Source organism: Hippopotamus amphibius, chromosome 2, assembly GCF_030028045.1.
Source record: "Hippopotamus amphibius kiboko isolate mHipAmp2 chromosome 2, mHipAmp2.hap2, whole genome shotgun sequence".
NCBI classification, from domain to species: Eukaryota; Metazoa; Chordata; class Mammalia; order Artiodactyla; family Hippopotamidae; genus Hippopotamus; species Hippopotamus amphibius.
The window spans coordinates 110,620,935-110,646,723 of record NC_080187.1 but is presented as its reverse complement, the minus strand read 5'-3'; the positions used below and the strand labels follow the sequence as shown (position 1 = coordinate 110,646,723).

The 25,789-nt window shown below is 39.0% G+C and overlaps 1 protein-coding gene and 1 long non-coding RNA gene across 7 annotated transcripts in view; one reads left to right on the top strand and one right to left on the bottom strand.

Annotated features, from left to right (window-relative positions):
• Nucleotides 1-713, bottom strand: part of AUH (AU RNA binding methylglutaconyl-CoA hydratase) — a 180,208-nt gene extending 179,495 nt beyond the window's left edge. For 3 of the 6 annotated variants that reach the window (XR_009051233.1, XM_057720902.1, XM_057720903.1), the window contains exons 1-2: nucleotides 439-713; nucleotides 177-281 (exon numbers count right to left, since the gene is read on the bottom strand). Coding sequence is in view for 5 of the 6 variants with exons in the window: in XM_057720902.1 (XP_057576885.1) it covers nucleotides 177-281; nucleotides 439-700 (367 nt within the window). In the remaining variant the exon portion in view is untranslated. The remainder of the gene's footprint in view (nucleotides 1-176; nucleotides 282-438) is intronic. The other 3 variants (XM_057720904.1, XM_057720905.1, XM_057720906.1) reach the window with 1 other exon arrangement.
• LOC130844765 (uncharacterized) lies at nucleotides 212-24,460 on the top strand. Its single transcript, XR_009051234.1, has 3 exons — nucleotides 212-260; nucleotides 4,671-4,810; nucleotides 24,407-24,460. It is a non-coding gene; the product is annotated as an uncharacterized LOC130844765 (long non-coding RNA).
• Nucleotides 24,461-25,789: the final 1,329 nt, after the last annotated feature.

Below are 25,789 nucleotides of genomic sequence, written 5' to 3'. Positions count from 1 at the left end.
CGAAAATAAAACGGACAAGGGGAAAAACTGTCCCGGAAGCACAGCTTTAAATTGAACAAGACTCAGAATAATAAAGTGCATTCTCACTGCAGCTTCTAAAACTCTCCCCCTGAAAGCTGAGTTGACAGAAAGCAATTACAGAGCAAGAACAAAATCTGGAAGCAAATATCACATACCGGGTTTATTGACCTTGGCTCGTCTAGAGATGAGGACGGAAGCTGCACCTCTGTCCTCGGCGCCGAGTAGGGCCACTTTTACAGGTGAGCTGCACCGTGGCACACCTTTAGGCATGGGGAGCACTAAATAGCTGCAATGCTTGGGTGGGGGAGGGGGAGGGGACGGGCCCACAGGCTTCTCGGCGGACACTGACGTCAGCCCGGACACTCGACCTTGCGACCCCTTCCCAGGCCCGGCGGCCGCCCGCGTCACGCCCCTCACCTCGGTTCTCCTCCTCCAGATACCGCACCCGCAACTCATCCTCCGTCTTCACCTCCGAGCTGTAGCCCCTCCGCCAGGCCGCCCCCCCGGCCGCGGGAGTCCAGCCCCGGACCCAGATCGCCGGGTCGACCCGCGGGCTCCTCCAGGAGCCGGGCAGACTCCACCTGGGGCCGAGCCGCGCACAGCAAGCGGCCACCAAGCGAGCGCGGCCGGCCTGCAAGGTGCCCAAGGCCCCAGGCGCCGCTGCCACCGCCGCCGCCATGTTGTCTGTTTACGGCGTGGGCCTGCGCCTGCAGCCCCGCCCCCGCCGCGCGCCTGCCAGCCCCGCGCACGCCGCAGGGCACGCCCATGCCCCGCCCCCGGCTCGCCCCGCCCTGCCACGCCCCCAGGGCCTCCCTCTCGCGCCAGGCTCCGCCCCCGACTCCTGGCTTGGCCCAACACCGAGGATGGAGCGTTCCAGGGTGCCACTTGCTCAGGCCTCCCTTGCCTGACACGAGGCGTCATGGCTTGTCCAGCAAAGGCAGGGGGAAAGCAATTCTCCAAGGCTGTGGAATATTTCAGGGGGAACATGTTCTGTAAGAACTCCCCGGCGTGAGTCGCATCCCTGCACTCCCTGGGCCATGCCCTGGGGTCATGAGTTAGCTGCAAAGATGTTTGGTCTCAAGTTTGGCTGACAGGGTAGCGGGTCTGCATGGGACTCTGGTTTACGCATGTATATAAGGGCCAAGGGTTATCGGTTAGATGTGCCTATAAACATACGTGATGCTTACCATACGGAGTTCAGGAAGGGCGTGAGAGCAACCAATAAAAACAAGGGTCCTCAGGGCTTCCTAGGAGGCGCAGTGGTTAGGAATCCGCCAGTCAATGCAGGGGATGTGGGTTCGGTCCCTGCTCCAGGAGGATCCCACATGCCTCAGAGCAGCTAGGCCTGTGCCCCACAACTATTGAGCCTGCGCTTTAGAGCCCGTGAGCCACAACTACTGAGCACATGTGCCGCAACTGCTGAAGCCCACAGGCCTACAGCCCCTGCTACGCAACAAGAGAAGCCACGGCAATGAGGAGCCTGTGCACCACAACAAAGAGCAGCCCCCACTCACCGCAACTAGAAGAAAGCCCACGCACAGCAAAAAAGACCCAACACAGCCAATAAAATAAATAAATAAAGCAAGGGTCCTCAGCCCACCAACTCAAGCAGGTGGCACAGCCCTTCCCGAAGTCCAGTCCTCATAAGGCACCATCATCTTAACACAGAGGCTCAGCCAAACCTGACACATGACACAGTGCTACTTGAAATAATATAACCTCTGAATATACTTGTAGTTGATTAGGACAACTGCAGAAGGCTAATCATAGATTGTGTTATAAGAAACTGGAGTAAGAAGGATGGCCTATGGTTTTGATGAGAACAGAACCAGTTGAGAAAACATCACTTAGGAACACTTGCTTCTTCCCTAAGAGTTGTGACTCTGGTCCTTATTGAATGTAGTCCTCTGTGAAGAAAATTTATTCTTAAAAGTTAGTGCAAATAACAAATATCACCATGACCATGACAACCTGTCAGGGGTGACAATTAGTAGAGAATTTCCAAATATCAGGTCAGACAGACATGCCTTTGGATCCTATCTCCACAATTGCTTTGCTTTGAGACATCATGAGTTATTTAAATACTCCATACTTCCACTTCTTCATTTGCAAAGTAGCTAGTATGATATCTATTTCACCTCACAAATTCTTTAACTTCAGCTTCTTCATCTATAGAATGGGAAGGATTATGCCCATTTTATAGGGTTGATAACATAAGTATGTGTGAAAATTAATAAAAGGAAACCTCAACTAAAATTAGAGTCTGGAAGGCTTATAGAGGGAGCTCTCGCCACCTACCATACATTGTCCATTACCCCAAACAGGAAGAGGACAACTGCCCCAAGAGGAAGCTGGTCAGTTACTTACCCCAGGAAGTAACTTGCACTCCCAAACAGGAAGTACAACTACTTTCCTACCCCAGAGGGGGAAGGAAAACTTTCTTCTTGCCCAGCAATGAGTCCAGCCAATGGAAAACACCATAGCTCAGCCAATGAGGAGCCAGCATCACCTGAACTTTTACTTTCCTGCAATTAAATTTTATTTTTTCTTTGCTGATAACTTCTTTTCCTTGTCCCACCCTCATTGCTATAAAAGCCTTCTTTGTTGTGTAACCTCTCCGAGTAGCTCTTTGTTTGCCAAATGAGATGCTGCCCAATTTATGAATCATTTTATAAAGCCAATTAGATCTTCAAATTTACTCAAATTTTTTTTAATAGGTTATGCCCATTTTATAGAGTTGACAGGATAAGTATGTAAAGCACTTGACATCAGGAAATGGGAACAGAATTGATAATGTTAAAGACCATTTCTCAGCTTCCTTTTTAGTCCATTCCAGACTTTAGATATGTTATTTAATGTCCAGAAAACTTCAGAGTTGGTATTATTATCTCCATTTTGCAGATGAGGACACTGAGATTAAGTTACTTACCAAACTCTACAGCTAATAAGTCATGAAGCTGGAATTTGAAACCTGCTCTACTTAACCTCAGTCCCTACGTTCTTAATCACTCTTTTGCACAACCTCTCAATAAATGTTCAGGTGTCCAATAAAATTTCATTTCCTTTGGTTCCTTCTACTTTTCAGTGCAAGATGTGTATCAGTTGGGAGAGGAAGATAGGGCTGGTGTTTGTGGTATTCTATTACTAGTACAATTACTACCATTGGTTACAGGATTTGGGACCTTGCCTCCAGCTAGCTCTCAGCAAACAGTCTTTTTTTTCTGCCACATCCTGACATTTTTCTAATACTTAACTTCTATGTAATATTAAACATGTGCAATACAGGATGACCCACACTGAGCTCCTGGAATACAGCCAGTCTTCAACGGCAGGAGCCATTCCTCCTAGAACATAGCTCTGTGCACAGAACCTCCTGGTCATAGGTGCCACCAGTAAAATGAAACACTTACCAACATGCTACCAACTACAAGCTTAGCAAACACTATGTGAGGAATAAAGCAAAACTCTGGGCTTTTTCAAAGTGGGGGGATATTTTAAAACTATCTCACCTGAAACAGTCAGCAAGAAAGTGGTATACCAGAGTAAAGGCTGGGCCACTGTATCAGAAACACCCCTGAAAATGATGGCTTGATTAAGAGAGAATGTTAACAGTCCAGACATGGTAAGATAGCTCTGCCATCTTCGGCATGGGACTTCACCTCTGGCTCTAAAGTGGCTGCTCCCTGCCACCAGCAAGACAGATGAAGGGAGATGAAGGGAGCACCCAGTTCTATCAAGGCACCTGTTCCTTCTACTCACATCCTGCAACTGCACAGGCTCTGCAGCAAAGGGGGCCTAAAAATATAACCTTGTGCGAGGCAGCCATGTACCCAACTACAATTCTATTACTATATACAAGAGGTATTACAGATATTCAGGAGCACAATCTGCTACAGAGTCTTTTGATTTTTTGCTTTTTTAAAAAAAAAATATTTTTATTTACCTATTTGGCTGCACCAGGTCCTGGTTGCAGCATGCGGGATCATTAGTTGCAGCATGCATGTGAGATCTAGTTCCCTGACCAGGGATGGAACCTAGGCCCCCTGCACTGGGAGAGCAGAGTCCCAACCACTGGACCACCAGGGAAGTCCCTGATTTTTCACTTTGAAACCAAAACTTTCACGAATCCTAAGATAAAGATTCTCAGCCCTAAAGTATGATAGGTTTCACAAGAAAGAGCTGGAACTACAAACCAAAGATCATCCTTCCACATAAGCTATCTAGGAGCAATTGCTAATTATATGTTCAGAATGGAAGGATAATACAAAAGATAAGTGTATGAAATTGTGGATACAATTACAGCCATGTTAAATCTATGCGGATCTACATATACAGTGACACGTGGGGACAACTGTAATCTACGTGTTCTATGATATAAAACTATGGGAAACTATGCATGCACCTTGACGGTGATCAGAAAATGATAGAAATATATACATGTGATTATGCTGAAGGTAAGATAGCTGTCTGTGTAATTTTCTGTAAAGCTCTGAGCATTAAATAGGCATCTTAAACACTTGTATTTTAAGGTACAAAGAATGGACACAGTACATTTCAAGAAGGATGCAAAGTTTTACTCATGCTTAGTCCCAAAATAAAAATTGAAACAACTGTCCCTGAATTTCTCTGGGTCTCTTTTTAATCTCCAGAGTCTTGGAGGTTTTTAGTGAACCTCTCTCAAGGAGGACATTGTCCCCAGAGAAGAAGTACGGCAGTGGAGAAACCTGACAAACACCACCACAGCCAAATGATCAAAGGTTACCATCAACAGCAATAAGCCATGTTGAAAGTAAGTATTCTTGATATGATGTGATGAGAATGGTATCTTCCCTCCGTGGTCTTCCTCCCAAAACTCATAACCGCATTCTAATCATGATAAAAAAAATATATCAGACAAATCCCAATTGAGGGACATTCTACAAAATACCTAGCCAATACATCTTAAAACTGTCAAGATCATTAAAAATAAGTCTCAGAAACTGTCACAGCCAAGAGGACCCTAAGGAGACCTGACGACTAAATGTGATGCGGGATCCTGGCTAGATCCTGCAACGGAAAATGAACATTAGGTAAAAACTTAGGGAATCCAAATAAAGTACACAATTTAGTTAACAATAACATGTCAATGTACAATAGGTTCATTGATTGTAACAAACCAATGTAGTATAATTGTAGGATGATAATGTAGGAAGTTAATAATAGGAAGAACTGGGGGTGGAGTGTATGGGAACTCTCTGTACTATGTTCTCAATTTTTCCATAAGTCTAAAACTATTACTAAATTTTTAAAATTATTTTAAAAAATAATAAAAGGTAGATGTCACACTCCACCTGGACCCTAATTCAAAGCCAGTGAGTCTGTTCTGCCCTTGGAAGCCTGCCCTGGTTAATTGGTCCTTGACGCTTCTGGAAGTTCTCCATGCCTCTCAGCCAGCCTTCTCCTCTAAGCTACCCATTTGCCTCCCCCTGCCCCTCAGATCCTTTGAAGTTCCCTTCCTGCATCAAGTTCCCTGCAGAAAGACCCAGGGAAATCTTCCCCACTAGGCCCTAAATCTCTGCTTGGCTATGAGCATGTCTAGGATGACAGCTGGCCATAAAATTCTAAGCTTTGAAGGCCAAGCCCATTGCTCTCTACCTCTCTTAGCCTTCAAAGCTATAGTGTCTCTCTCTCACCTCTCAGCCAGGTAAAAAGAGTTTCTGCTCTGTCAGAGTATAACTGAAAAGCTGTGATTTTGCCCCTCCTCTTCAGGTCTTGGGGTTCTTGTGCCTTGTTCCTTATACACTTTTCAAGGAGGTAGGAATGTTATTCTGTCCTCTACATCAGTAAAGGAGTCTAAAAAGGGTTTATTAGTCAGCTTGAGTTGCCACAGCAAATACCACAAACTGGGCTGGAAGTCCAAGATCAAGGTGTCAGCTGATTTGGTCTCTCCTGAGGCCTCACTCTTTGGCGTACAGATGATCATTTTCTAGCTATATCCTTATACAGCTTCTCCTCTGTGTGTATGCTTCCTTGATGTCTCTGCCTCTTCTTCTAAGGACACCAGTCCTACTGAATTAGGGCCCCACTTTTATGATGTTATTAATCGTCATTACCTCTTCAAAGGCCATATATCCAAACACAGTTTCATTAGAGGTTAGGTCTTCAACATATGAATTTTGGGAGGCATAATAGAGTCTATATCAGAGACTCTTCTCCCTCAGTTCCCTGTAACCAGCTCTGCTGACTTACATTCCCTTAACCCAGCTCCACACAAGCCTCCCTATTTTAAGATGAAGATATTTGAGATTCAACAGATGCAGAAACAAGCTTTCTCAGAGCTTCCTTTATCTGACTAGGCAGGAGCTGCTGAGAAATGAGGTTGTCATAAATCCCCTCTTGGAGGTGGGTCTATTCCCAGGAGAGAGACCAAGATAAACCTACCATAAATCCCTTCTTTGGGAAGCTTCACAGCCACAAAGAAGAAAAAGACCACTGACACCTGTTTAAACAACCATTGTCACAAACGTTCTTATCTTCGGTTTGTTCGCATTAAGACCCATCTGTCTTTTCCAATAAAACCTTTTTGTTCTTCTCATAGAAGTCCCCTCCCTTTCCCCTTCTAAGAGAGGTCTAAAGCCTCTAACTTTAACCATTTAGGGAGCTAGCTACTTCTTTTGTTAGTTCCTGTATGCATGCACATAGAAATAAACCTTTTTTCTCCTATTGATCTGTCTTTTGCCAGTTTAATTTGCAGGCCCCCAGACTCTGAAGTAAGAGGATAGGGGGCAAGTTTTTCTTCTCAAACAGTGCCAACAGCTCTCATTCTCAGAGCAAGTGCAAGAGGAAGACACTGACACTCTCAGAGGAGGACTCTGGCTTGTAAACCAATTTGTCAAAAGTCAAAACACTAGTAAGCTGCAGGGTCCTGTGCAAATCAGCCCAAGGGATTTTGTCATAATTTCCTACCTCTCTATTCATATTCTCTTCTTTCTCCCAGGACACCTAGTTATTCTCATTAATAACTCTGTTATATTTAGGCAGGTGGCACTGATAGCGGAGGCACTGATAGATTAAGACTTTTCAAAGAATAGGTATTAGGTAAGCCCTGGTCATTATTGCTTTCAACAGCTTCAGAGAAAAACAACGGATGACAGTGTGGTTCGTCTATTTTTTTGATTAGTGACTATTCAGAAGTCCAAAAAATTTTAAAAAGCAACAAAACAGATTTTACTTCTCAAGTGTTTTTGAATCACATTTGTTCTTGTTATTTTCATTATACTAACCATATCTGAATAAAAGCTTGTTGTAAGAAGTGATCAAAGCAGAGGTTTGTATTAATGAACTCATAACTGACATATGTGTTTTGCTTTTTTTAATCTGTCATTCTCATGACTGAAACCAAGGATCAGTATACTTTATTTTACAACTTTTGAAACATTGATATTTTCTCATCTGCAATATGGGGATAAGAAGAGCCCACCTTTCCAGGTGGTAAAGAATGAATGCGATAACTTACATAAGGGACCTGCATCACAGGCATTCAAAGTGCCTTTTTACTTCCTGCACAAAGATGCTGGTTACATGGTCAATATGTAGATAGGGGTTGGGGGCTACTTAAATAGATTTGAAGGACAAAAAGTCTACTTTGCCCTCATGTCTCTTCTCTCATGCCTGTCATTATGCCAGAACTAGTCCTTAGATTTAAGGGACTGGATATTAGAATTGGATACATTGACTTTAAATCCTGTTTTTAATACTTTAACACACACTTTAATTATATACACACACACACACACACATAACTCTGTGTGTGTGTGTGGCAGGGAGGACCCTCTTGTACACACCTTAATTTTTCTGTTTGGGAAATGTTAACAATTACAACATCTGCCTCATAAAGTTCTTGGGGAGGACTAAATGGAACGACACCCATGAGGTGCTTAGCATTGAGTGCGGTCCTTCCTTAAATACTCAATAAATATTAGTTATTATGATTAAGGCTCTGGCTGCCCTTGTTATAGCCATGCCATGGAACAATAATATATTGTTAGTGAATAACACATTAGCTTGAATTATTTTATCAAATTATGTAATTCACAGATACCTGGACTTGAAGAGACTGGAATGGAACAAAGCTACACCCAGCAGAAGCACAGAGCATAGTCTGATTTAAGTCAGAAGGCAAGACACAGGAAGTGGACTTTTGGTTGGGGTGGGGATTGGAAGAGCACTCAAACGGCAGTGGACAAATGCCACAAGCAAAGCACACTTTAGCCTTAATTTTTAACTGTAGCCAGTTCTACTGTTTGTCAGGATTAATCACTGCAGCACAAGGGATCTTTAGGGGGTTATTATTTTCCTGCCATGTAAGAAGGTAAATTATACCTTCAAATGTTATAAACAAAAGATAGATACTTCACGTGTGTCTCTTATAGACAGCAAATAGTTGAGTTTTGCTTTTTAAAATCTACTGTAACAATCTCTGACATCAAGTAGAATGTTTGCTCCATTTATATTTATTGTAATTATTGATATGGTTTGATTTAGGCCTAACATTCTGCTACTTGTTTTCTGTTTGTTGCATCTGATTTCATTCCTCTGGTCTTGCTTTCCTGCCTTCTTTTGGCTAATTGAATTTCTTAGAATTTCATTTTAATTTCCCTACTGGCTTTTTAACGGTACCTGTTTTTCCCTCTGAATGGTTGACCTATGGATTACAATATACATTCTTATCTTCTATTTAGAATTAATACAGTCTATTTAGAATTAATATTGTACTGTTTCAAATAAAATGTAAAAAAAATTGCAACTATATAGGTCTCTTTACACCTTCACTCATCTTTTATGATGTAGTATACATACTACATTTTATGCTGACGTATACATATTACACCCATAACAAACACACAATACTTGTTAAATGTTGGGCCATTTTTTTATTTATATACTTTTCTCTGCCTCATTCTTTCTCTTTTTCTTGGATTCTAGTTACAAGCTTGTTAAACATTTTGATGTTTTCTCCTAGTTCTAAAGTCTTGTGTCTCTGTTCTCATCTTTAAACCTTTTTTTCTCTATGTTTTATATTTGATATTTTCTATGGATTTATCTTCCAATTACTGACTCTTTCTTCTTTCCTTTCCAATCTGCTATTAAGCCCATCCAGTGAATTTTTCAAATTTCAGAACTGTATTTTTTGGTTTCATAATTTTCCATTTGGTTCTTTTGAGTAGTTTCTATTGCTGAGATTTCTTGTTTGGTCATTCATTTAAAATTTTGAGCATTCTTATAATAGCTGCTTTAAACTCCTTGCCTGCTAATTAAAACATCTGGGTGATTTGAGGTCAATCTTTATTGTCTATATTCTCTCTTGTAAAGCAGTTCTCAAAATGTGGTTTGTAGACTCCTGAGGTTCCCAAGATGCTTTCTGGGGGTCTGAAAGGTCAAAACTATTTTCCTATGTTGACATTTGCAATGACGGTACAAAAGCAGTTGTCAGTAAAACTCCTGATGTGTTAGAATGAATCAAGGCAGTGGCACCAAGCTGTGCTAGTGACTAGTTATTTGAGAACTGCTTTGATGAAGCCAGACAAACTATTACTTTCTTCAAATCTCAACCTTTTACATATCTTTTTAATATTCTATGTAATAAGAAGTGAACCATGTATAAATCACTCGCTATATAATGAAGCAGATAGAAAAAGTACTTGTGTGGTTGGTTGAGTTGTGAGCAGAACTTGCTGATTCTTTCATGAAACACCATTTTTAATTGAAAGGACAATGAGTAGACACACTGGTTATTCAGAATTCAGTATTTGGCAGACATTTTCTAAAATATGAATGACAGTTTGTCTCTTCAAAGAAATTGACAATATTTGTTGCTCACAATAAACTTTAAATTTCAAGTGAAAATTGGAATTTTAAAAAACTTGTATCTACCATCATGAGCATGAGTTTCCTGATATTTAAAGACTTGCTTAGTGAGATCAATAATGATATTAATGACTGTGATTTTTAATATTGAATAATGAAATGAGTCAACATTTGAAATATCTGCATAATTTAATGAACCAGTATTTTATAAATTACCAAAGTTAATGCTGTAAAATCATGCGTGGATTAAAGATCTAGTAAAGATACAATATATAACAATGAATTTTAATATAATAGAATATGACATTTGATAAACTATGATATAGTTTCAGATTCCACATTGCAACAAACCTTTAAGAAACTATCATTTGTCAAATTTTAGTATAGTATTAAAGAATATCCACAATTATCTGTGAAGGCTATTAAAATATTTCTATCTGTTCAACTATGTGAGGCCAGATTATTTTCATAATGTAAACCAAACCAAAATATTGCAATAGATTGGATGTAGAAGCAAATATGAGAATTTTGCTATTTTTCTATCAAGTCAGACATCAAAGAGATTTGAAAAAATATAAACAATGCCACTCCTCATTAATTGCTTTTATTTTGGAAAACATAGTCATTTTTCATGAAAATATGTTACTTATATTGACATGTATTGGATTTACTACTGCTATTTTAAAATAACTAATAAATTTTGTAAAATCAACTTCAATTTTTAATAAGGTAATATCAAGAGATATAATATACATAATAAAACCCTGTTGGTTCCTCAATAATTTAAAAAAGTGCGAATAGGTCTTCAGACCAAAAGGTCTGAGAAGCTCTGCTTTTAGTATGGGTCATGTTTCTCCGTTTCTTCATATATCTAATAATTCTGGATTATATTCTGGACATTGTGGTGATATAGAGACTCTGGATTCTATTGTTGCTCTGAATAGCATTGATTATTCTGTTTTAGCAGGCGATTAACATGAACACAGACTCTGCCTCTCCAGCAGTGGGCAGTAGCTGAGATCTCCTGTTAGTTCTTTCAGCCTTAGCTGTGTTGTTTGGAGTCTGCCAACCTCACGCACCATTCAGAGGCAAGCCAGAGATTTGGGCAGTGCTTGCACAGATAATTCAGGGCATCAGCTCTGTAAGTTTCTCCTTTCTGAGATTTCTCCTCTTAACTTTTAGCTTCTGTGGTTACCCCCAACTTTCTCTGATTCAGCCAATACATGAGCAGCTTTCTGATTTTTATCCACCATAGAAACTGAGGCTTGCCCTCAGGCAGAAATCCATAAAAGTGGGAGAATAACTCAGTACTGTACCTTTCTTCCAAGTGTCCACTCCACTCCAATTTCTTTCTGTTCTTACCTCTCCAGTGCCTTCAGTTAGTTGTTTTCTGTGGGTTGTTTTTGTAGTTGTTGTTGTTATTTGATTGTTTTTGTTCAGAGGTTACAGTTGTTATCTGCAAGAGATTTGGTCCAATATGAGCTGCTCTGCCATTACCAGAAACAGAACTCCAAAGAAGAGGCAAAAATAACTCAACTGTACTTGTAAGAAAAAAAAGCTTCCTATATTTCATATCACAACACCTAAGATCTTTTAGCAAGACTCTTAGAAAATAGAGTTAGGAGGGAAGGGAGACTTTTCCTGTTCCTCTTGTATACACTCTACCCTTAGGATTTTAAAAAATTGTATTAATTATTATTTGGTAATTTTTAGATGTAAAGGCAGAAAAAAATGAAGTGAAATTAAAAAGACTGCAGAAACAAAGGTCGCTTTTGCAAGTAGCAGCATGGTGATTAAAAGCATGGTCTCTGGGCTCAAACTAAGTACATTTCAGTCTCAGTGATGACTCATTAGCAGTGTGTCCTTGAGAAATGGACTTTCATATGTAAAATGGGAGAAATAATATTATTTGCCTTCTACAGCTGTTTGAAGATTAAATGAGACAATATATGTAAAGCACTTAGAGCATATTATAAAAGAGCATATTATAACAATTCTATAAACATTAGCTGTTATTATTATTACTCTTAAAATACAATAACTTTAGCCTTGAACTATGATGTCTAGGAGAATATACATTGGGGTAGGAAAGAAAATATTAGGACCTCTGCTTACATTTTTACCTCTTCCTATAGCTTTTATTTGTATGTTTATATGCATGCATATACATATGTACACGTAGGCATATACATGTATTCACATACAAAAAATTACGTTTAAATTTTTTTATCCTATTCCTAATGGTAGTTGTGGTTGATTGATTGATTGATTTTAAACTTTTTATTTTATATTGGTGTATAGCTTTTTTATTGGCCTATAGTTGCTTTACAGTGTTGTGCTACTTTTTATTGTACAGAAAAATGAATCAGCTATACATACACATACATCTCCTCTTTTTGGATTTCCTTCCCATTTAGGTCACCACAGTGCATTAAGCAAAGTTCCCTGTGCTGTACAGTATGTGCTCATCAGTTGTCTACTTTATACATAGTATCAATAAGTGTATACGTGTCAATCCCAATCTCCCAGTTCCTGGCACCCCTCCCTTTCCTCCTTGGTATCCATAAATTTGTTCTCTCTGTCTGTGTCTCTATTTCTGCTTTGCAAATAAGATCATCTTTACCATTTTTCTAGATTCCACATATATGCATTATTTTTCTCTTTCTGACTTACTGCACTCTGTATGACACTCTCTAGGTCTATCCATGTCTCTACAAATGACCCATGTTAGTTCCTTTTTTATGGCTGAGTAATATTCCATTGTATATATAGGTACCACATCCTCTTTTTTTAATTAATTAATTAATTAATTAATTGCCTGTGTTGGGTCTTTGTTGCTGCACACAGGCTTCCTCTAGCTGCAGCTAGTGGTGACTATTCTTCATTGTGGTGCACGGGCTCCTCATTGCGGTGGCTTCTCTTGTTATTGAGCACAGGTTCTAGCTGCATGGGCTTCAGTAGTTGTGGCACAGGGGCTCAATAGTTGTGGCTCACGGGCACTAAGTTGTGGTATCTTCCTGGGACAGGGATCAAACCCATGTCACCTGCATTGGCAGGCAGATTCTTAACCACTGTGCCACCTAGTAAGTCCTATATCACATCTTCTTTATCCATTCATCTATTAATGGACATTTAGGTTGCTTCCATGTCCTGGCTACTGTAAATAGTGCTGCTGTGAACATTGGGGTGCATGTGTCTTTTTGAATTATGGTTTGCTCTGGGTATATGCAGAATAGTGGGATTGCTGGATCCTATGGTAGTTCTATTTTTAATTTTTTAAGGAACCTCCATACTGTTTTCTGTAGTGAATGTATCGATTTACATTCCACGAAATTGGAGACTATTGGCTTAGAGATTTAATCAAAACACAGAAGCATATATTTACAGCATTTTCATTTTCTTTTTTTTTTAAACTTTTTATTGGAGTGTAATTACTTTACACTGTTTGCCACTTTTTGCTATACAACAAAGTGAATCAGCTGTATTTTTACATATATCCCCATTTCCCCTCCCTCCTGTGACTCTTTCCCACCCACCCTATCCCACCCTTCTAAGTCATCACCAGTCATTGAGTTGATCTCCCTGTGTTATGCAACAGCTTCCCACTAGCTATCTATTTTACATTTGGTAGTGTATATATGTCAGTGTTACTCTCTCATTTTGTCTCAGCTTCCCCTTTGTGCCCCGCCCTGCCCCCTCCCCCACCATGTCCTCAAGTCCATTCTCTACATCTGCATCTTTATTCTTACCCTGCCACTGGGTTCATCAGTACCATTTTTTTTAGATTCCATATATACAGCATTTCCATTTTCAAAACTAAGTTTCTTTCCTGCAGACCACAAAACATTTTCAAATCATAAACTATTTAAGGTTTGCCAACCTGTAGTGCAGGATGAGAATATTTCCATTCTGGACCAAGACCACAAAAGCTAGTGTGCTGCATTTATATGCAGCTCCACCACTCAATGAAAGTTCCTTTGTCTAACCACCACACCAAGGGCAGTGTGTTGCCTGGGATGCTTAGTTTATTTTAAGCAACTGAATTTACCAATAATTCAGAAAACAAGACAGACTTTATTTTAATCAGCACCACTGCTCTAGATGTGTCCTGGAGAAAAACTATATCTGTTAGCTCATCAGAGGTCACTTGGTATGTATGTCCAATGTAGAAAACCTAGTCAAATTAAATTGGGTCTTGGGATACATGGAAGAAAGACCTCTTGACTTTCAATCCCTGATCATCAGCAACAGTGTGGGACTTTCTGTGTTTCCTCACAAGTTTGTCATGTGTTACATTTGTGAAAGGCTACACTCGAGAGGCTGCCGCACAGTACCCACCACGGTGGAGGCTCTGACTTTTTTAAAGAAAACAGTAGTGGTTGTCATTCAGCAGAAAAGGGAGACAACATCAAAGTTTTGCTGGAAATAATAAATTAATCACATTGAAAGAGAAAGAGATGGGAAAAGCCCAAGAATATTATATATATATCACACAAATTATTTTTTGAGACAATCGCGATGTCCCCTTCAAGGGATAAGTGTTTTGGGGTGTAAATTCTAAGGGAGGGGGAGGAGAGTCTGGAAACCCTTGTGACTGGTGTTAGTTCTGTGACAGTCAATCTACCAGGACCCAGCAAATGCCATGGAATCATCTTGCCTTTGGAGTCAAAAGGCATTTTCAGCTCCAAGGAGAAAGCTGACTTTGTTTCATAGTAAATATGAGAGTAAGAACATGTGTTTTTAACAAGCACACCACTGAGGGTATGCTACTGGTGCAGAAGTTTAATTAGGGAAAATGTAATCCAGAGCCACATGTCAAATTTTGATAGTTGGGGCTGAGTGTTATTCTTTTTCAAGTCCCTAGGCCAGGATTGAATTCTCATATTTTGAAGACTGTCTGTGGACTTTATGTAAACTCCCAGGATCAACATTCAATTACCGTTACATTGTAAGATCCAGGAGAACAGCCCCTTGTACATTTTATTGGCCATGGTTCACTACAATGCCTAAGACAAATTAGATTCTTTTTTTAAATTGGTTAATTAATTAATTAATTTATTGGCTGCATTGGGTCTTCCTTGCTGCACCCAGGCTTTCTCTAGTTGCAGTGAGTTGGGGCTACTCTTCGTTATGGTACGAGGGTTTCTCATTGCAGTTGGCTTCTCTTGTTGCACAGCATGGGCTCTAGGCGCACAGACTTCAGTGGTTGTGGCATGTGGGCTCAATAGTTATAGCTCGCAGGCTCTAGAGCACAGGCTCAGTAGTTGCGGCACTGGGGCTTAGTTGCTCCACGGCATGTGGGATCTTCCCGGACCAGGGCTCAAACCCATGTCCCCTTCTTTGGCAGGAAGATTCTTAACCACTGTGCCACCAGGGAAGCCCCAAATTAGATTCTAGATAATATTTGTTCTTCTCGTTGAACAAATAAAAATAAAGTCTATGGCTTTCCATTAAGTTATTTAGAACTAGGACCAACCCCCAACCCCCAAATTACTAATTAATTTTAGAAGTATCTCAAGATTCAGCATTTGACTTTTCAATTAGAATTGTAGAGCAGTATTACTCTATTACTGCTGTACTAATCCTTATAGAATAAATAATTAAATCATCATTTCTTTAGTCACGTATTTTAAACACTTCATTCTTCAACGGGGTCCATGAATTAAATGACAATATTTCAAGTTAAAGGACTTCTCTGAATCTCATTTAAATAAACTGAAAACCACCGTTTCAAGCAGGCAAGCATGGGCACACTTCCCATTTTAAGGTATGTTTAAGCTAAAAAATTAATTTAACTTAATTTTTTAGTTTTAATATCATAGATTTTGTACCTGTAAGTATGTCTGACAACCTAAATTCTATGGTCAATATATTCCTCTGAAAGTAATTTAATAATGTGATCTTTCATAATAAAATCAAATTGCTCAAAAAGTTCTGCTAAAATTTTGTTGCTAAAAAGTGCAACAACTAACCATCTTGACGTTATGTTTGCAAGCAGAGCACAGGCACCAGCACCTAGGTGCAGGCAGGCCCCACATTCAAGAGCTCCAAGCAGATCAGAAAACCACTTAATCATTATTATTATTAAGAATGGTTTTCTACTGTCAGTATTGGGTGCATTTGCAAAACTGATGGGCAATTCATCTCTTACGTCAATAGTTCTCAGCCCTAGCTGAACATAAGAATTAGCAAGGAAACTTAAAAAAAAAAAAGCATAAGACACATGTCATCTCTTTCTAGATAGAAATAGTCCTCAAAATCCTAATTTTTCCTCTTGGAAAGTCTGTTCAGTACCGCGAATCATTTTTAATTGAGGGTTTTTTTTTTTTTTTGCCACTTCTAGAAAACTCATTTTCTGATCTATAGTTTATGAAACCACCTGTGAATAATAATACTGAATAGCTCTTATTAGTTGATGGTATTTAATTACAATGGAGGAGAATGGAATCCCGTATTTGGGTATACCTAGCCAATAATGATCCAGAGAGAAGAAATTTACAGTCAATGAGGATATTGACAAATGTCCAGGGCCTTTGATTTCTTTCATGAAGTATGTATTATAGTTGCCACCAAATTACAAGGGCTTTGTATCTAAATAAAAGCATCAATTTTTAAAAAAAATTTATGTATTTATTTGGTTGTGCCCAGTCTTATTTGGAGCAGGCGGGCTCCTTAGTTGTGGCATCCAAACTCTTAGTTGCAGCATGCATGTGGGATCCATTTCCCTTACCAGGGATTATACCCGGGTCCCCTGTATTGGGAGCTCGGAGTCTTATCCACTGCATCACCAGGGAAGTCCCAAAAGCATCAATTTTTGAACAGTTTTGCCTCAGTCATTATACATGAATCCAAGTATGTTCTGTTCAATTTGAAAAGTAAACAAGTACTGAAACATTGACAACATTTTATCACCACATAATTAATCAGACTTCTCTTTTTGGATCTGCCAGTTTTGTTTCAACTGTGGACTTAGATTAGGGAAAGGAAATATCAGAAGAGAGTTGTTAAACATTTAATCACATTAGGATATGAATATGTCATTTTTTTAAAGACAGGAAATTATTATGCCAGAAAAGCAATGTTTAAATTAAGCATAGTAGTAAGTAAATTTAACTTTTTAGAAAAGAGATTTTTCTTTAAAGTGATTCAAGAAATTTAATGTAAAGTTACCAATAGAGAGCACTTTCTTGGAAGGTTGACTTTTTGGGAGATAAGAGTTAGCTGTGGGTTTGTGTCCTCCACAGAAGACAAAAAAAAAATTGTTTCCTCTTTCTTTAAAGAATAGACTGTATATTCAAACATCGAAATAACTTTTATCTGAACTATTTGCTCTCCTCTTTATTATTCATAAGCTTTTTCAGTTTAAAACATTTTATATGCATTTTTGTTTAAATACACACAAATACATATACATAGTTAGAGAAAAATTTTAAATCTTAACTTCAACTTTTTCAAGTAAATTATCCTTATGAATGCAGTATAAAAGGTAATATATCTCACATAAATTTACCATCTATTGGAGTTTTGCAAAAGCATATATGCATTATAGAGTGGTCAATCACTTTTGTAATCCATCTGTATCTGCACATTTTAATGACCAAAGATTTGGGTGACAATGTTATTCATTAACTTAATTTAATATTAGTCAGACAGCTTAAAGTCAGTTCAAGATCTCAAAAATTAGGAGTACTTCCAAGATGGCAGACTAGAGCTTACCTCCACTCACAGGCACACCAAAATTACAATGATTTACAGAACAGCTAGCTATGAAAAAGACTGTCACCTACCAGAAAAATCTTCTGCAACTAAAGGTATAAAGAAGGAACCACAAGGAGACAGGTAAGAGGTGCAGAGAATAAAAAGAAATGAGGACAGTTTTAGAGATCACTAGGACAACATCAAGTGTACTAACATTTGCATCACAGGGGTCCAAGAAGGAGAAAAGAGAAATGTGCACAGAACATATTTGAAGACACAGTAGCTGAAAACTTCCCTAATCTGGGAAAGGGAACAGACATCTAAGTTCAGGAAGCACAGAGAGCCTCAAACAGGATCAACCCAAAGAGGTGCATACCAAGACACATTGTAATGAAAATGGAAAAAATTAAAGATAAAAAGAGAATATAAAAAGCAGCAATGGACAGCAACAAGTTATAAACTAAGGAACTCCCATAAGGCTATCAGCTGACTTTTCAGCAGAAACTCGGGCAGTCAGAAGGCAGTGGCATGATATATTTAAAACTTTGAAAGGGGAAAACCTACAACAAAGACTACTCTATGCAGCAAAGCTCTCAATAAGATTTGATGAAGAGAGCAAAAGTTTTACAGAGACAAGCAGAAGCTAAAAGAGTTCAGCACCACCAAATCAGCTTTACAGAAAATGTTAAAGGGACTTCTCTAAGCAAAAAAGAAAAGGCCACAACTAAAAACATGAAAATTAGGAAAGGAAAAAGCTCATCTGTAAAGGCATATATACAATAATGGTAATAAATCAACCACACACAAAGTTAGTAGGAAGGTTAAAAGATAAAAGTAGTAAAATCATCTATATCCATATTAGCAGTTAAGGGTACACAAAACAAATAGATATAAAATATGATGTCAAAGACAGTAATCATGAGGGGAGAAGAGTACTTACTAATGCAGGATTGTTCAAATGTGTTTGAAATTAAGAGATTAGCAACTTAAAATAATCACATATATATATAAAGATTGCTATATATAAAAACACAAATATGTGGACACTAAACAATATGCTACTAAACAACCAATGGGTCACTGAAGAAATCAAATAAGAAACAAAAAAAATACCTGGAGACAAAAGCACAATGATCCAGAATCTGTTGAATGCAGCAAAAGCAGTTCTAAGAGGGAAGTTTATAGCGATACAAACTTACCTCAGGAAACAAGAAAAGTCTCAAACAACCTAACCTTACACCTAAATGAACTAAAAAAAAGAACAAACAAAAGCCAAAGTTAATAGAAGGAAAAAAATATAATGATCAGAGCAGAAATACATAAAATAGAGGCTAAAAATATAGAAAAGATCAATGAAATTGAGCTGATTCTTTCAAAAGATAAAGAAAATTGATAAACCTTTAGCCAGGCTCATCAAGAAAAAAAGAGAGATGACCCAAATCAGTAAAATCAGAAATGAAAAAGGAGAAGTTACAACCAACACTACAGAAATATGAAGGATCATAAGAGATTATTGCAAACAACTATATGTCAGTAAAATGGACAAATTCCTAGACATGTACAATCTCCAAAGATGAACCAAGAAGAAATAGAAAATATGAACAGACCAATTATCAGTAATGAAATTATATCAGCAATTAAAAAAAAACAAAAACAAAAATAAAAACAAACTCCTAGCAAACAGAAGTCCAAAATCAGATAGCTTTACAGGTGAATTTAGAGAAGAGTTAAGACCTATCCTCATACTATTCCAAAAAATTGCAGAGGAGGGAGCACTCTGAGTTCATTCTATGAAGCTGGCATCACCAATACCAAAATCAGACAAAAATATCACATAAAAAAGAAAATACCAGGGACTTCCCTGGTAGCGCAGTGGTTAAGACTCCATGCTCCCAGTGCAGGGGGTCTGGGTTCAATCCTTGGTCAGGGAACTAGATTCCACATGCATGCTGCAATTAAGAGTTTGAGTGCCACAACTAAGGAGCCCTCAAGCTGCAACTAAGGAACCCGTCTGTCACAATTAAGACCTGGCATAAATAAATAAATAAATAAATAAATAAATAAATAAATAAATAAATATTAAAAAGAAAAAGAAAATTTCAGGCCAATATCACTGATGAACATAGTTGCCAGAATCCTCAACAAAATTTTAGCAAACAGAATCCAACTATATATTAAAAGGATCATGCACCATGATCAACTGGGATTTATTTCAGGGATGCAATGATGACTCATATCTGCAAGTCAATCAATGTGATACCCTACATAAACACCCTGAAGATTAAAAATCATATGATCATCTCAGTAAAGGAAGAAAAAACTTTTGAGAAAATTCAACATCCATTTATGATAAAAACTCTTCAGAAAGTGGGCATAGAGGGAACATACTTCAATATAACAAAGGCCATGTATGACAAACCCACAGCTAACATCATACTAAAATGGGGAAAAGCTGAAAGCATTTCCTCTAAGATTAGGAACAAGACAAGGATGCCCACTCTCACCACTTTTATCCACAACAATCAGACAAGTCCTAGCCACAACAATCAGACAAGAAAAAGAAATAAAAGAAATCAAAATTGGAAAGGAAGAACTCAAACTGTCACTCTTTGCAGATGACATGATACTATACATAGGAAACCCTAAAGGTGTCACAAAAAAACTACAAGAGCTTATCAGTGAATTCAGTGAAGTTGGATACAAAATTAATATACAGAAATCTGTTGCATTTCTATACACTAACAATTGACTATCAGAAAGAGAAATTAAGGAAACAATCCCATTTACAAAAGAATAAAATGCCTAGGAATTAATCTAAGGAGATAAAATACCAGTACTGTAAAAACTGTAAGACCCCGATGAAAGAGATTGAAGATGACACAAACAGATGGAAAGATATACCATGTTCATGAATTGGAAGAATTAATATTATTAAAGTGACCACACTCCCCAAGGCAATCTACAGATTTTGTGAAATCCCTATCAATTTACCAATGTCATTTTTCACAGAACTAGAACAAATAATCCTAAAATTTATATGGAGACACAAAAGACCCCAATTTGCCAAAGCAATCTTAAGAAAAAAGAACAAAGTTGGAGGTATCATGCTCTCTGACTTCAGACTATACTACGAAGCTTCAATAATCAAAACAGCATGGTACTGGCACAGAAACAGATATATAGATCAATGAAACAGAATAGAGAGCTCAGAAATAAACCCACACACTTATGGTCAAAGAGATAAGAATATACAATGGAGAAAAGACAGTCTCTTTAATAAGTGGTGCTGAGAAAACCAGACAGCTACATGCAAAAGAACAAAATTAGAATATTTTCTCACACCATGAACAAAAATAAACTCGAAATTTGTTAAAGACCTACATGTAAGACATGAAGCCATAAAATGAAGGAAACACTCTTTGACATAAATTGTAGCAATATATTTTTTAAATTATAGCAATATTTTTTTGGTTCTGTCTCCTAAGGCAAAGGAAACAAAAACAAAAATGAATAAATGGGACCTAATTAAACTTAAGAGCTTTTGCACAACAAAGGAACCTTTGATAAAATGAAAAGATAACCTACTGAATGGGAGAAAATCATTCACAAATGATATGACTGATAAGGGATTATTATCCAAAATATATTAACAGCTCTTACAACTCAATATCAAAAAAATTAAAAAATTAAAAAAAAAAAACAATTAAAAAATGGGCAGAAGACCTGAATAGACATTTCTCCAAAGAAGACATACAGATGGTCAACAGGCACAGGAAAAGATGCTCAACATCACTAATTATCAGAGAAATGCAAATCAAGACCACAATGAGATGTCACTTCACACCTGCCAGAATGGCTACCACCCAAAAAACCCACAAACAACTAATATTGGTGAGAATGTGGAAAAAAGGGAGCCCTTGTACACTGTTGGTGTGAGTGTAAATTGGTGCAGCCATTGTGGAAAATAGTATAGAATTTCCTCAAAAAAACTAAAAATCGAACTACCATATGATCCAGCAATTCCACTCCTGGGTATATATTTGAAGAAAAGAAAACACTAATTTGAAAAGATACATAAACCCCAATGTTCTTAACAACATTACTTACAACAGCAACGATATGGAAGCAACCTAACTGTCCATCAACAGAAGAATGGATAAAGAAGGTGTGATATATATATACACAATGGACTACTACTCAGCCATAAAAAAAGAATGAAATTTTGCCATTTGCAGCAACATGGATGGACCTGGAAGGTATTATGTTTAGTAAAATAAGTCAGACAGAGAAAGACAAATACTATATGATATCACTTATATGTGGTATCAAAAAATAAAACAAAATAGGAAATATAACAAAAAGAAACCAGCTCACAGATATAGAGAACAAACTAATGGTTGCCAGCGGTGAGAGGGAAGAGGGGGCAAGGTAAGAGTAGGGGCTCAAGAGGTACAAACTACTACATATAAAATAAATATGCTACAGGGATATATCACACAGCACAGTGAATATAGTCAATATTTTACAATAACTATAAATGGGATATAATCTATAACATTTTGAATCACTGTGTTGTATACCTGAAACTCATACACCTGCAGGAGTGGCCTGGACATAGCAGATCTAGTTGGACCACAATTGCTAACCCTGAGTTTATGAGCAAGGTGGTGAGACAATATTCCTTCACTCTGTATAGTATCTGTCTGTAATCTGTGTGCTGTCTCTGGCTCAGTTTATCTCCTCTGATAATTTCATTTCTCCCTTGATGGATGAAGGGCTTACTTCATTGGACAGCTGTTAAGACAGCTTCCTTGTTTAGACGAGATCGGATGTGTTCATGGTGGTACAGCCATAGACCAGCTTGCTTGTTTAAAGGAGTGTGTTTGTGCTCAGCTCTTGCTACCAAAGAACCTGCTCCTGAGTTTCCAAAGGCTTCAGGGACTCAATTTGTTATTTCCTGGGAGATAATGCATTCTTGTCTGATTAGTGTACTTACTTTCTGAGTTGCTGTGACCATCGCTTCCTGTTATATGGCTCCAGGTATTTCCTTAAAGGTGTAAATTGGACGGTCTTACCATTACTTGGAACTGTTGTGATTTTTAGTTATACTTCTCTACCCCATTGCCATCAACTTCTCAGTTTATAGTCTGCAAATTTGCAGACCAAATAGTTATAGCACTTGGTATTGTTTAGGAATAAGTGTAAAACGTATTGCCGATTATTTCTTAGACGATAGCTTGCAAGTGAGCAAACTTGATATGTTTCCCAAGCCTTTGGTTGATTGTATTCTCAGTGGTGGATGGAGGGCAGGGGCCTTCCAGGCAACCCCAGGGGGCATCAGCACAGCCCTTCTGTCAGTAAGCCAGGCCAGGGATGGCCCAGGTCCAGTGGGTCCTCCCCTCTCCCTGTGTGAGCTCTGTGAGACACCAGCAAGCCCCCTTTCAGGGAGAATGTGGCTTCACACAGGAATGACGTGCCCTGGTTTCTGGTTTGGCCTGCTCTATGGTGTACCTCTTCCTTTTGTATGAGTAGAGAGCCTGGGTCCCCTCAAGTGTGGAGTGGGGTACATCTAGCCCATTGCAATAATAGCTGTCAGTGTTTCTGGATAGTTTCGAGTTATTGTCTCAGTTTGTTCTAATGCCCAATACGTTGTCAGAGCAAGTGTGGGGGTGGGGGGGGTGTGTGTGTGTGTGTGTACACATGCGCTCACACACACATGCACATGCAATAAATTGGTGTATATTTAGATTCAGAGTGGGACAGATTTTTAGTTCCAAAGCCTACTTGCTGATGTGAAACAGAGACAAGAAAGCATGGTTATCAAGCATAACATCTTCCAATTCAAGGGAAGGCACTGGTGGGGGTGAGAGTGAAGGGCTTGCTTAGGTCATTCAAAGGCCATCTTGCTGTTGTGAGGTCCCTGTTCAAGTTTCCCAGATATCCCCATAACAGAGGGGTTGCCAGAGGTTATATATATATATCTCCAACATCTGAATGTCCTGTTGGCTTTGTGTGTACTGTTGGCTTTGTGTGGCTCTTATTTTTATTTTTATTTTAATTTTATAACATCTGGTACCAAACCCCTCCTTGTGATGATGTCTGAAATTTTTATTGCTGTTTTGGTTGTTTGGATTTTTCTCCCTCAGTCCCCTCCTTCCATTCTTTTTCTTCCAGGTATGTAATAAGTGAAAGAGGTTTTTTTGATGGTCAATGGATCCCCAAAGTTTCCCAAGAAAGAGAAAAAAGAATGAGAAGGAACTACTATATACCTATCAGAATGATTGAAATAAAAAATACTGACACCACTAAGTGCTGATGGGGATACAGAGCAACCAGAACCCTCAGACATTGTTGGGGTTACAGAATGATCCAGCTGCTGTGAAAAAGGGTTTGACAGTTTCTCATACAGTTAAACATACACTTCGCACTCCTGGTTGCAGCCTCACTCCTGGTTTTTCATCCTAGAAAAATAAACAGTTCTTTTCACACCAAAACTTGCACAAGCATTACCTGTAACAGCCCCAAACTAGAAACAACCCAAATGTCCTTCAATAAGTGAATGGATAAACGGATTGTGGTACAACTATACCATAGAATTCTCCTCAGCAGTGAGAAGGAACACGTGATTGATACACACGGGACTGGGATAGATCTCAAGGGCATTATGCTGAGTGAAAGTAGCCTGGCTCATGAAGTTAAGTGTGGTGCGATTTCATTTGTAAGACAACCTTGAGAAGACAAAAACTATAGTGATAGATTGACTTGGAGTAGACTTTGTCTCTTTCACTCTGCTAATTCAGTATATTGCTTAAAATTTGATTAAATTCTTTATTCATTTTAGACTTCCCTGGTGGCGCAGGGGTTAAGAATCTGCCTGCCAATGCAGGGGACATGGGTTCCATCCCTGGGCCTGGAAGATCCCACATGCCGAGGAGCAGCTAAGCCCGTGCACCACAACGACTGAAGCCCGTGCGCCTGGAGCCTGTGCTCCGCAGCAAGAGAAGCCACCACACTGAGAAGCCTGCGCACGGCAATGAAGAGCAATCCCCATTCGCCACAACTAGAGAAAGCCCGCATGCAGCAACGAAGACCCAACGCAGCCAAAATAAATAAGTAAATAAACAAATAAAGTAAATAAATTTATTTTAAAAAATAAAAAGTAAAAATAGTATCATGCTAAAACAAAAAAAACATTCTTTATTCATTTAATTCTGATCTGGCATGAGTTCCTCATTTTGGGGTGAGTGATGAAACATGAGCAGTGTTTTCGGGTTTTGCAGAAGCTATCTTGCTCTGTCATAGGGTTCCTCCTTATGTGCTCTGGGCAGAGTTGGGAGGTCGGGTTTCAGAGCCCTCCATGGTCAGTCCTCCGGCGGGGGGCAGTTGCAGCCTCAGCTTGATTTCTGCCACACACATCTGCTTATCCATGAGTCACAGCTCCCACTAACACCGAAGCCATCTCTTTTGATTTGGGATTTGGGTGGTGGTGTGTTTTTTTGTTTTTTGTTTTCTCCCTCTGTAGATTTGATCAGGCCTCCACTGAGTTTTGACCTGAACTTATTTCTGATCACTTGTTTAAATACCTTTTCTACACTAGACCAGGAGTCCGTTTTCCACAGTCCTCTTAGGTTGAAGGTTTTCCTTTTACATATTGCATTAATTTCAGAGAGCATTTCTCCCGTGTGACCTGGTTTTCCTGTTAACTTAGTTGAGAGTTATCTCATATTCATCACCAACGGGACACCACCAACCAAGTGGTCCAAGAGGTCCCAGCACAGAAGGGATCAAATGGAACTGCTTCAGGCACTTAGTTTATTCAGTTAGTTTAAAACACACAGGGAGAAGCAAGGAGGAAGATATAGAGTTAGCTAATGGACTCAGGGCAAGGAGCAAGCAGGGTAGGAAGGCCATGCTCTGAATGCTGCTGACACAGTGTTCACGTTGCCTGTCTGTCTGTCTCTGCGGCATCAGTGTCCCTGTCGTGATGTTATGAGGACTGGAATCGAGGTTTGAGCAAGGAGGGGCAATCAGAGAATGTGCTGTGGCCAGTGGGACAAGGATGCCCAGCCCTGTTATTGTTTGCCAGTTAGCTTGCTGAGCAGCTACGGGTTTCAGCTGCATTTCTAAGACTGAGGACACAAAGAGCTAGAAAGGGTAGTTGAATGGAAACCTCATGAATATTTAGTGCCTCAGTGCCTCATGGATATTTATAGTCACGAATTTT